Here is a 13,001-nt window from a genome sequence, read left to right on the forward strand (position 1 = left end):
TACCTATAGAGGTGCAGCTGTGAACCCCTGATTTTTGGGCAAGTACTTTCTCACTGGGCTGCATTCTTCTTTTGCACATTTAAGTTACCATCTTGGCTTAGTCTTAACTGTCCAAGTGTCACACCATGTGGTGACTGAAGTTATTCAAAAGTTGCTTTTTATCATAAGGGAAGGCCACAGTACTTCTAAACTGCCTTTCTTACTACTTCTTTGGCTTTGTATGAAGAGCCAGTGCAAAGGCAGGCCTCTGTCGTCTTCACACTGGAGTCCTTTTTGGCTGTGAAATGTTGTGTTTCTTTGACTGGCTTCGCAAAGCTAGTGAGTTAAGGCTCCTTGTTTGCTCGGAGTGCTGTTAAGAAGTCCCCTGTAGCCTGCCCTAAGAGCACCTTTCTGTGAAGTGCGATGGGGAACATCAATTCCCCCAAGGCTGGCCTGACTCATTGCACAGGTGTGCTCTTACTGGCTTAACCTTTTAACTACTAGACACTTACATAATAGTAATGAACCCCGTCCCCATCACAACCCTGTTTTTCAGATAATGAAATTCCCCCAACCCCAGAACTTATTTTCTGTATGCAAAGAGATGCTTAGTTGTCTGAGGCCAGGAATAAGTTTCTGAAATGCAGGTTTTCTTGTCTGCAGCCTCTAGTGGGCTTTTAAGTCGAGATGGCTTGTGGGTTTCAGAGCATCCTTCCTTCTGTCGTTTCCTGTCAGCTGGATATTCTGTTCTTCCCATGTGATGTAAGTGTGTCTTCCCCAGCCCCTGCTGAACCATGCTCAAAAAACGTGCCATGACAAGGCTGATCCCCCTTTACAGATCTGGCTATGCATGTTGGAACGGACCAGGGGTTTTAATGTGTTTTGAAGGTGTATTGTGCAGAAGGTTATTTAATATGTATTTGAAACTTGAGTAACAGGTGAAAGTAAGCTGCTATAGACAGCTGTTAGCATATACCAAATACGTAAAACTGAATGCTCTGAGTATGTAAATGTATGCATATTTGACTGAGATCATATGGTCATGTGGTGAATCCTATGGTTCATGTAAGTGCATATGTAATACAGTGGTTTGACAACTGTTTTAAAAATGAGTATGTCAGAGAGTTTTCTCTTATTTACTTCTGACAAGTCATTAATAAAGCAAATTGGATAAAAGCCCTGAGGCTGGTAGAACTCCTGCATTTCTAATGAGGAAGCTGACAATCTTGCCAAATAGCTCCATGCCTTACCTCTAGTGCTAGATATAGAATTGTCAGTTATAATTAGTTTTGAAAAAGAGGGTTTTGGTGTTTTGGGTTTTTTTTTCAGATGTACCTGCAGCAGTAACCATGAATGCATCCTGATAACCCTTCTATGTTGAGAAAAATAGATGTTACTTTCCTGAGATGTTACAGATTTAAAACTGTGTTTATATTGTCACGTCTGGGACTGTCAGTTTGAGTAGAGGGGTTTCTTTTTCAGAACAGTTTGTATTTCAGCCTAAAACTAGCCTGTGTTTTCAGTGTCATTATCTTAGGCTTATAAATCTTCTTCATCAACATAATTGATTTTGGTTGTGTTACAGACTTTCCCAGCTGTTTTTTATTAGAGCTACGTGAACAGGTGATTTTTTTTCCCCTCCTATTTGACATCTGAAGTGGAAAGGTAGAGGAATGGCTGACCACCACCCTGTATTTCTCCTTGTTTTCCTTCCCCTAGTAGCTAAACAGCTTGTGTATGACCTGAAACAAAATGGTTGATCTTGTCAGTGGGACACTTCAATAAAATGCATGGAAAGGATGGGCAAAATTGCCAGAGGTGGTGAGAAGGACAGTTCATTTCAGCCCCTACCAGCAGGCCAGTGGCAAATGCACACACCTGGGCAACGGTGGAGAGTCTCCCACTGGCCTGCTGGGTTAACTGGTGGAAGGGCTACAAATCCCACAGCTCTTGTTTGCTTGGATCATGAGCAGAACATCTGGGAAATAAAACATTTGGCTAAACATTTACCATCCCTTTTTGACCCTTCCAAAATACCTTATCACATCTGTTTTGATGGGAAATTTGTTCTGTATTCTTAGTGGTTAATTTTGAACTAGCATTGCTACCCATAAGTGTGCTGTCTTCTGCTACACCCACTTGCAGAGTCATTTGACTTCATAGTTGCCTGAGCTTTCCCCCACACAGACACTTCCATGAAATTTCCCCCATGTCCATCTCCTTCTCACAGTAACTTCTATTTGCTGTGTTTCCTCTCTGTTCTTTAATTTCAGAGTTTAATGAAAAAATGTGGTAAGAACGTTAGCTGGTTTTTCTCTCATGCAAATAATTTAAATCTTTGCAGTATTTAAATAAGATTGCTCAAAAATATGAATGGTACTTGCAATAAATAGTTGATCTTTTTTTAATGCAAGTGTAAATTACTGATGGAGTTAAACCTGACAGTTATTGGAGGTTAATATTTTAACTGCCGAGTCTACTGAAATGGCTGCACATGTGGAGAAACACACAAAGCATTAAGTGAAATGCTCATGTTTGCTTGATTTATTCTCTGCAGCAGACGGACTCTGGTAGTAGGAGGTGTAATTTGCAGCACATTAGCTATTAGCCAGTGTCATTGCTTGAGTGGGTGGTGTGAGTCTCTTGTGCCTGTACAGCGCATGTCATACTGCGCATGTGTCAGAGCCAGACACTTCCACTCAGTGCTGCAAGATGAGTTCTTTGTGAACACTGTTCTCTGTTTAAAACTGTGAATCTGCTAGTTTTGAAATGGGTTATTCTGTCACATGGATAATATTTAGCGTAAATGCCTAGCCCCCCTGGCTTTTTTTTCTCCCCACTCCCCCACCCCCCAGGTCCTTAATGTTTTGCAAAACTGAATTGTAGAACCATTTGACTTTCCTACCTTGTTGGTGTGCAGTCCCCTGGAGATGAAATACGTAATTTGCAAGATACCCAGCCTGTAACTTGGAGCAAGAAAATTGTGCTAATGTTTCTTTTTTAGGTACCCTATGCATGTACTTGTGGTGTTCAGCAGAGGTTTTCCAAAAGTCTCAGCTTGATGCATCTTTTTTTGTGTGCACAATTTCACTTGGGTTGCTTTTGGTTCACTTTTTTCCCCAGAGGCACCTGTCTCCTGCCACATACCCATCAAGACTAATTGCACCATCTGGAAGACTTTTGTGTAGCTGTTACTTGTGCAGAGTATCTCTTGGGAGCTTAATTCAGAATGTGAATGTGACCCCTGAAGCCATGTCAAGTAGCTGCAGTAGTTTCCAGTGTCTAAAGGATGATCACCGTAGGCTTTATTTGTTTCAAGTCTAATTCGGTTTGCTTTAGTGTGGATATGTTACATGTCAGTAGCACAACTTCAGTCATGTTTTGAATGGAATTTGACTTTGACTACTGGATTTGTAATTCATAGAAAATGCTGTCTAAAATTACATCCAAACCATATGTAACATATAGGCTATATGATTAGGTGTAGAAATGGCAGACATGTTCCTCCTTATTATTACCCTATTTTAGTATGTCCTGTTCTTCCCTCACCCCCCAGCTGCACTTCTCATTGATAGTTTCCTGTTAAGAATGCAAGGCATTCATCGCTAACAGTGTTGCAAGCACTTCCGAACAGCTCTGGACACTTCTTTTTGTTATTACTATGAAACTGTTCAGGTATTTTCAGCACAGGTAATTTTCTTCATCTGTTCCTCACCTAGTCTGAATCAGGTGAAAGTACTGTAGTGCTTCTTCTAGTGGTGTCTGTTTAGGCAGTGGCTTATTTGAAGGCTGGTGCTTTATAATTGTGTGGTGAACACATTTCCTCTGTACTTCTGTAATATCTTGTCCCTTGGCAAGCTGCAGAGCACTGAGCATGCAAAACCAAAGTGTTCTGATTGTTAAAAGTATCACCATAATTGCTATATTTTGGTTAAAAAGAAAAAGTGTTATTAATTTCTCATGGGATCCTGCATTTAATAAGACACTCTGATTTTTACCAGCATATATATGTGGGGAAAAAAGCAATTTTTTCCTAAAACCACTTTTTTTTCAAAAATGGAGTTGTAAATACTGTTGAGGAAATATATTTAGTGGCATCATCTGTGTAACTTGTGAGTAATGTGGTCAACTGAAGTTCAAGCCAGAGAAGTACTTAAAGCACCACAAACAATTACGGATTCTGTATACAGGATGTATACACACTATATATTATTCATCATATGTATTTTCTGGTTTTTCCTGGGTAGTTTAATGTTCATTGTGGCTCTGACTTTGGAAATCTATAGTGTTTTAAGTGTTTAACTGTCTTGGCTGCATTCTGTTAACTGTGTATTGGAACATGGGAAGAAAAGAATTATTTATTTGTGTGCTTGAGAATAAAGGTATGCAAGTTATGAATTCACAGAATGCTGAAGGCAAGCAACTGTCCCCTCCCTAAAACCCCTCACTACATGTACCCAGTACACAAAATGAAGGTGCACGTTGCAGGACCACAGCGTGTGCTCTTGGGGAGAGATCTGAGCTGTCCAGGCTTTCATGGGTTTGAGCGGTTGGGAAGCACTGGGGGACTGATCTAAAAAAGAAATAATTTCTGCTCTGAGATGTTATATAGTATCTTCCTTTCACCATTTTTTAATGCTGTTTTAGTCAGAGTTATGTTGCTGTGTTGGGGTTTTTTTGGTGTTTGGTTCTTTTTAAAGGCTCTTTGAGGGCGGTGAGAGCTGGTGGCTCTATGGCATGGTTTATCCTTGGGAAGTTATGTTTGAATCTCGTGCTAAAATCTGTGCTGAATGTCTTCCACTAAAATATTGATTACCCGTGTTCTCCTAATTTTCAGAAACATTTTAATTGGTTTATTTTAAGATAGCTAGCAAGGTAATGTGTTAATTGCTATTTGCACGTTACTGCTCTGTTAAGATAGACTAACATTTAATTGCATTATTGCAGATTAAGATTGGTGGGTAGCGCTTGCTTTTGGGTAAATTTCAGCTTTGGCTGTAAATGATTGGTATCCACTTGGTTCTTAAAAACTCAGCTTAGTTGAACCAAACTCTGTAACTGTCTGAACTCGGCAGAAGTTGATACCTTGTGGAACACCAGCATGTTGCTATGTGTGTGGGAGTTAGTGCTGCTGGGCTCCCACAGCACGCCTAGCTTGTAATAGGTGGACCAGCCTGTTAGTCTGCCAGTGAAGCAAATGAGATGTGGGCAGATTATAAAGGCACAGAACAAGAAGTCATGGGCTTGTTTGGCTAATTAGACCTCACCAGAGCTAAAAAATGTTGTGGGTTGTGGTAGAAAGCCATACTGGCCTCCTCTTATGTTAGTTGATAGTGGTATTTGTAGGATGTAGCTGCACTGAGTGTGAGCTCAGGGCTTCTCCGGAGGGAGAAGTGCTAGCCTGGAATCAGTGCGGGTGTGAAGATCAAGCCCCGTAGCTGTCCGGCACCAGCTACCTGGATGGACCCGCTCGTTCTCCTAGAGCATGCATGCAGTTTAGGCCATTTCCCCATCACTGTAGAACAGGCTGTAAAAACTCAGGAAAAGAAGTCAAAATTTTATTTTTGGTAACACAGGAACTTTCACACAGAAGGGTGCAATTTAAGTTACGATCTTTTTTATTTTGATGTGTCTGTGTAAATGAAATAGTATACTAAAGATATTCTTGCATTGTGAAGTGCTGTAAATGTAATGAAAAAAAAATCCAAATGAAACTTTAGGTTGCATCCACTGTTCTCTTTATTCAAACGTACTTCCAAGATCAACATCTTGCATTTTAATTCAGATCTTTTAAAGACAGTTCTGTTTTGATTTCCTTTGGTTATTAGGGCTAAAATTATACTCTGTAATAAAATGAGTTGAAGTGCTTGGTAATCTGTGATGTAGTTCTTCATATGATTTATTTAACAAATATTTAGATGATGTAAATATGGGCTCTTATTTATTTAATAGCATCTGGAATGTATTATCCTTTCCTCTAGCTATTTAGCCTTATTGATGTATATAGGAACGAGAAAGCAGCTTGACAAGGACAGGACAAATACAAATGGAGACATTGCAGTCAAAAAGGAAAGCTAAGCTTGCTTTAAAATGAGTTAATTTCTGAGATAGTGTATCTAAGTGTCATTTAGAATTGCTTTCAACAGCTGTGTTTTTGGGGGCAGTTTCTTTCTGACCCCAAATTTAAAGGTGCAGCATTTCAAATGTTTCTTTTAAGACAGCCTTCATTTATCTCTAACTTTTATTTTGCATCTTTCATCAGTTTCTGTAAAGTCTATTGCTAATATACTTAGACATGTTGTATGTATTGTGCAGTCTGTCATAACCACTCTGATCTAAACAGTTTTCTTTCAGGAGGTTATAGATTTTGGTTGTACCTTTCCTCCTTTCCCTTTCCTCTCTTGAAGTATGAGACTTCTTTTGTCTTTTTTTGTACTTCAAACAACAAACTGAAAGCTCTTATGTTCCTGTTATAGTAGATCGCTTTGAATTATTCTGAAATACTCCTTACATGACATGAAATGCAGGACATACGCTGCTCCTTGGAAATAAACAAGATTTAATCCTGAATACTTGCTTTTCTTTGCAATAGTAGTATTTCATTGTGTCAGGTAAAGGATGACAAAAGATCATGATTAATAATTGCAGCTTATTTCCATGCAAATGTGAGTATTAAAGAGTTGATGAAATGATGGCAGCCTGAGGTCTGAGTCTTTCTTTCCACTTCAGTATGACCAGTGAAAATGGATAGTGAAAACATGCTTTTTTTTCCCCTTTCTTTTTTGCAGGGGTTTTGTGTACGACAGCCGAAATAATTTACAAATGCGAGGTTTGGTCGTGTTGCTTATTTCCAAAGCTGCTGGACCCAGCACGGCAGAACTGTCTTTCCAGCACAACATGGTCAGTGGAATTTATTCCAGGTATGTAGTAACTTTCTTTAGCAAGATACACCAAGTTATATTTGATAGGCAACTTATGGTTGTATAAAAGCATCTTAAGTGGTCTGCTCAGCTGTTAAGGAAAATCAGTACTTACCTAATCACAAAACTTTGTTCCTCAGGATTATTAAAAGCTTTCCACTATAAAAAAACATTTCTTACACTCTTTGTATAGCTCTTATAATATCTACGTCGGTATCTTAATGGTGGCTTTTGGGCACAACCAAATTAAAAACATTTGGGTCAGGGTGGTTATTTGAAAGGTTATGTTAAGAGGTACTCAGAACCAAAAAAAGTAAAGATGCTTGAAAATACTTTTAATAGAGTATTTTTGGTTTTGAGTTATTCAGGTGTTACTGAGGTACACCTACTTAATAGAAATTTCAGAGTCAGATTACCAGTCTTCTGGAATACCAGTTGGTTTCACTGAGCACATAAGCTTTGCTATAGCCCCTTTGAAGGATATTTCCCATGAAATAAGCAGTGTAGAATAAAGCTTTTTACCTCCCATGTGTCACAACAGAATTACTGATCCTACTGTTAAGGTTCCTCAGGCTCTCACTGAGATAATTCAGTTTCATCGAGTTCCTAAATATTTTTGAAGTATTCAAACCAAATGACGTAATACTAGTAACAACAGTAATCAAAAATAGTGGTTGGTCTCCTTTATTCAAGTGAATATTCTCCTAATATTCAAGTTAACTGTTACTTTGAAGTAATAAGTGAGATCTGATTGAAAAATTTTAAAGTTTGAATTTTTTAAATCCTTTTGAAAAACAGTGAGTGTTGCTTGGTTAAGGGAACAGACTTGTATTTTCAGTTAATCATGTTTCTGAACACTGTGATGTATTAAATGAACATGTGCAAACTTAGTGACATGTCTGTATCCTGATTTGTTTTAGAAGTGCAGAGGCAGCATTGTAAAATTGAAAAGACCAAACAAAGATGTTAAAATATATGTAGTATCTTAAAATAACAGAGAAGAAAAATATGTGTAAATGGGTACAGACAGAAATAACAGTAAGGAAGAAAAAAGACAGGGCTATAAAAGAGGTTTGTTATGGAGGCCAGTGTTGTCCTTTCAGCTGTTTAATTCCATTCTTGTTTTGTTTTGTCCTTGATGTCCCCTTAGGCTTGTAAAAATTTTTATATTTATATGCAAATGATTCTGTATGAAAGCATAATTTTACTTAGTTAATTATGGTGCAGGAGGTATTTTAGTTTTTGTAAATGATTTAAAAAGTTTATCTTAAGTATGCCCCATAAAAGGAGAGAAAAAGCATTATTTTTTGATAACTTAAGTTCTTGACTATGATGATTCTGACCATGCAGGTAACGTTTGAGCGTTTAAAGCTGCTGTTGGGAAGGTGACTAGTGGAAGTACTCATTAAGGAGCAAATAAGACCTTGAATTAATAATGAGCCATTTGGTGTAAATGGACATCATTGGAACTATGCCAGTTCAACCAGCTGAAAATCTAGCCTAATAATCTAAGTTTGAGCAAGTCAATAGCCATTATAATATCTAGTTCAGAGTTACAAAGGTACTCCAAACGTGAAGCAGTTTTGAATACGCCCACACAGGTTCGCTTAAGGTTCATTATTATCTGCAAAAGTGATAACTATGGAGTTGTTAATTCAAATGGGTTTTCAATGACACTTGACACAATGAGTCTATAGCATGTTGTAAATATGAGCAAACTAGTGCACGCTAGGAGAATGCCGATGCGTTGTTTCATTTTGTGCCTGTAGTGGCGAGTTCTTGCCCTCCATTGAAGTCGCTGTGGGCTCTGCCTTTGGACTCCTTTTTTTATTTAAGGTACTTTTCCAAATACACTCTCAAATGTGGGTCTGATTTCTAATTTTGAATTCTCCATTGTGTAAGGCTAAGAGAACAGGCAACTTGTAAAATTGTGATCTTAAAGGGCTTTTGTGATTGTTTTATTTATTACAAATAGTGTTTTACGAACTCCTTTCTTGTGAATACGAACAAAAGGACATAGTTTGCTATTAGTATGTCTTTGTCTGCTATCTTGGTTACAATGTAATTATATATGGTGTCTATATTAATCATACTTATTGAAGGTAAAGTATATCCCTCAGTAATGTGAAGTGAAGAAATACACTTAATCCTTTATTGTTCATATATGTCTCCAGCTTTGGAAAGTATTTTAGGAAATAGATTCTTACAGATTTTCAGCTCAGCTGTAAACTATACAGCTCTTTTTGTTGCCATGCCATATAATTACTTCATCTTTATATATAATATTTTGCTGGAAATATTATTTCTGGCACTGTAATGAGCATCTTCATTGCCTGATACTTACGTGCTGTGAACGTTATATTGTGGACTATTAGCTGGGATATGGCTCACTTGATTTTATGGTACTTAGTAGTGATTAATTAATTGCATTCCTGAAATCTGAGCATGAGCTAAGTTGTTCCAGTACTTGTCAGCAATTGCACCAGCCCAGTCTTTCTTTTCCGACTGTTTGTATTGGAACCAGCTCTTGTGCTCTCTTTAAATATTCAGTCCCACAGTGGATAGCCAGGTTACATCAGTCCTCTGTATCTGGTACAATACAATCTGTGACCAGGAAGATGTAACAGTGTGATAATTATTTAAATTAGAAAACCACAAAAAATATGATGAACTTTTTCATCCTGGAATCTGGCATATTCTGCATGACCTCTTCTCCCTATTTCGTATTCTTGAATCACAATATAAGCATGCAGTGTAATAGCTATAATTAAAACAGAAAGATACTGAAAGCTGAATTTTGATAGCAAAAAAAAAAAAATATTTTAGCCTATTCTCCTGTTCTCTAGATATGTCAATTCGTGGGACAATTGACCTAAATGTATAAAAATAGATTAGCTAGCTGCTTAGCTGGCGTCTGTTTTTTGCTGGTACACAATGGAACAAAACTGATGGCTGCTACCAGAGAGCAATCTTTCCAGAATAGTGAGGATTACAATTTAGGTAGTTACAGGAACAGGGCTAGTGTAGTTATATGGTGCTGCCTCTGGCCGGCATTGCCTCCAGCTTTAGCACTTCATAATTTGCAGGAGATGTGATCTGCCTGTGTTAAGCTGGGAGTGTGGGGATCATTGTTTGTGAGTATATCACAGTAAATGCTGGTTGCCTTACAAGCCATGCTGAAGATAAGGGGGGGAAGTGTTATAAAAGCCTGCTTGGCACGCTTTAACTCTGTACAGCCGCCTCCCTATCATGTTGCCAGCAACCTGACTTTATTCCTATTGGCGGGGAAGAGAAACTGGCTTTACTTCCAACTCAACACCAGTGATCCCAAAAGAGGATGAAGAGGAGAAGGAACAGCATGATAAACAGCTCTATTTCAGCTGCTGGACAGATTTCCTAAAGTTGAAACTTTCTGCTGGTCTCAGCCTTTAGGAAAATATTTTCTTGGCTATAGAAGCATTGCAAATGTAATGATGAAGTGCAGCGCTCACTATAGAGTATGCAAGCAGTATCGGGTAAGGGTTGATGTCATTGCCTGTACTTGAGCAAAGCATGCATCCCATATTCCCTCGATACTCCTTCCTACTCCTGTGCAGAAGAGAAAGCAGAACTCACATTTGGGTTTAGACAGAATCCAAGTAATGATAATTGATCATGCTAACAGTGTCAGAGAACACTTTAGATGTGACACAGGAGCCTAGAGCTTCATAAGAGCTTTGAGACCCTTTTCCTAACTGGGGATTATACTAGAGTCTGACATTCTTATTACCTGCTTTCAGAAGAACTCACTTGGATAATCAAGTATGCAGCTTACTGTTCTTTGCTGCTAGAACTGAGACTTTTAATGGAAGCTCCAGGATCATACGGATTCTGAACACATAGAGCTTTATGCTTTATAGTTGGAGCTAGATTTTTAAAGTTGAAGATACCAAGACTGACTTGGGGCCTCTCACTAAATACCCAAAGAGGTATTTTCTGTTCATGTCTAGCACTGCCAGACACTACTGGCTGGGGACTGAGGAATCTCCTTAGCTTTGTATTGAGTAAGGAATTCCTGACATAGCCTCTATATTGCAGCTTAAAATGCAAGTGACACCAAAGAACAAACTTACACCATCTCTTCAGGCCTCAGTATTCTTGGCTGTAATACAAGAAGTTACTTTTTTTTTTTTTTTGCCATTAGTGCCAGTTTCAAAAATACCTTCTAGTACTGACATCCATTGAGTCAGATTTGCAGATTTCCTTGGATGCTTGTCAGAAGTTTAAAAAAAAATATCCTTTTTTTTTTAGTCAAATCTGCCTGTGCACACACACTGGTGAATCCTATGGTCGTTGACAAGCAAAGACCTTTTTATTCTACTGAATGCAGCAAGCATGGGTCAATGTGTGTGTAGAGTGGAATATAGGAAGTACTATTTCATATCTGTACTAAAACATGGTAAATCCAGCAAATAGATTGCTGGGCTGGTACTAGCAATACTGGGCTCTGTCCCTGCCTCTTCTGCCTCAGAATGATGCAGCTGGTCTTTAAAGCTGCAGGAATTCATCTCATCCAAGATGAACAAGCTTTCCTTCAAGAAGGTGGTACTCACTGGATAAACTCTTCTCTCAATCAGAATTCTTCATGGTGCTTAGAAGGGTGGTGGTAATACTGTGATCATGTGATCATGAACATACGCTTCTTTTCCTTAATGTTCTAGTGATGATTTTGGACCCAACATTGATACTACTTTCAGCAAAAGCCCAGTTTAAGAGGAAGTTAGCAGCAGATGTCAACTCCTTGCTGTGGTGATGGGTTTTTTGCTCATTGGATTCCAGTAGTAATTCTTACTAAGTGTCCTGGGTACCCTCTTTTGGAGACATACACAAACACACACACATCACACGGTCTGATTTCATATGTTCTTCAGCATTATGGCTGTGCCAAAGTCATCTTGTTCTCACCTTCTGTAAGGGAACATAGATTTGCACCTTAAATGTCTCCAAGAAATACTGGACCTTAACCAGAGGGCTCATTCATCCAATGGTTGCTTTTCCTCTGGAAGTTTCTTTGGTTGCAAAGAGGTTGGGAGGTGGTAGGTGTCATTCTAAGGCCCTTAAGGACAGAGGGCATACTGCTCTGTTCCTTTGCAGTTCCATCTAGCTTAGTCCCAGCTTTTATTTGCTAGATATGAAAACAAAGCATTGCCTTAACTTAATAATTTCCTTCCCTTGGATTCCAGAGTGCTTTAAACTATTTTCAGAGAAAGTTCAACCTTCCATTACTGTCCTTTCAGGGTAAACCAGATGCTGCTTTGATAGTACATCTAGGTTCACAGGATAATTAAAGTTGGAAAGGATCTCAGGAGGTCTGTAGACCAATCTCCTGATCAAAGCAGTGAGCAGTGAGATCAGACTTATCTAGCTTTCTTCATGAAGGTCAGGTATTTCGAGAACATAGTCTTCTCCACAAGGTGATAATCAAAATGTGTTTTAAACAGATGAGTGAACTTTCTACCCCCTGCCTGTAGCCTCATGCTCTGTGTTTAATGCTGTAGTTGGTGTGCATTCATGAATCTGTAGCTCACAAGGTGCTGCACTGATGTTGGCATAATCTAGCCTGTTACATGTCCTTCAGGTAATTTGGGAGCTGAAATATCCAAAGAACTTTCCATCCCAAGATTTTCAGAATTAGTAACATTGGCTGTGTCAAGGCCTACTATGAGAGCACAAGCGTAAAGTTCTTGTCTGTCTTGGGGATATGCCACCAAAAGTTGCTGTGTATTAGCAGAGACACTAGGAATCTCTTCCATTTCTCATAGGTGACAGCTCGCCATCTGCAGCTGTAGCTGTTCTTTCTCCAAAACCCATGCCATGGCAGGCATAACAGAGGTGATGCTGTGCTTGTTAGAGCAGTCTTTAATTGCTGTATGCATGAAGGGCAATCAGGCTGCCCCCAGGGAATTGGAAGCTGTGTGAATAATGTTGCTTGGATAACTTCAGTCCGTAAAGGTAAATACGGACTAGCGTATTCAAAAGTGTAGAGGTTTTATACTGATTATAGTATGCTCTTGAGACTTGCATTCTGCACAAATTTAAACAAATGGACATTGGTTTATTGAC

General features: G+C 38.8%; 1 protein-coding gene across 4 annotated transcripts in view; it reads left to right on the forward strand.

The window, feature by feature from the left end:
* PDSS2 (decaprenyl diphosphate synthase subunit 2) overlaps positions 1-13,001 on the forward strand; it is a 132,805-nt gene that overhangs the window by 58,318 nt on the left and 61,486 nt on the right. For 3 of the 4 annotated variants that reach the window (XM_080389828.1, XM_080389827.1, XM_080389825.1), the window contains exon 2: positions 6,768-6,899. The exons of the other annotated variant lie outside the window; for it this stretch is intronic. In XM_080389828.1, coding sequence (XP_080245954.1) covers positions 6,768-6,899 — 132 coding nt within the window. The remainder of the gene's footprint in view (positions 1-6,767; positions 6,900-13,001) is intronic. 4 annotated transcript variants of the gene reach the window in all.

Source organism: Falco punctatus (genome assembly GCF_963210335.1).
Source record: "Falco punctatus genome assembly, chromosome: 5".
NCBI classification, from domain to species: domain Eukaryota; kingdom Metazoa; phylum Chordata; class Aves; order Falconiformes; family Falconidae; genus Falco; species Falco punctatus.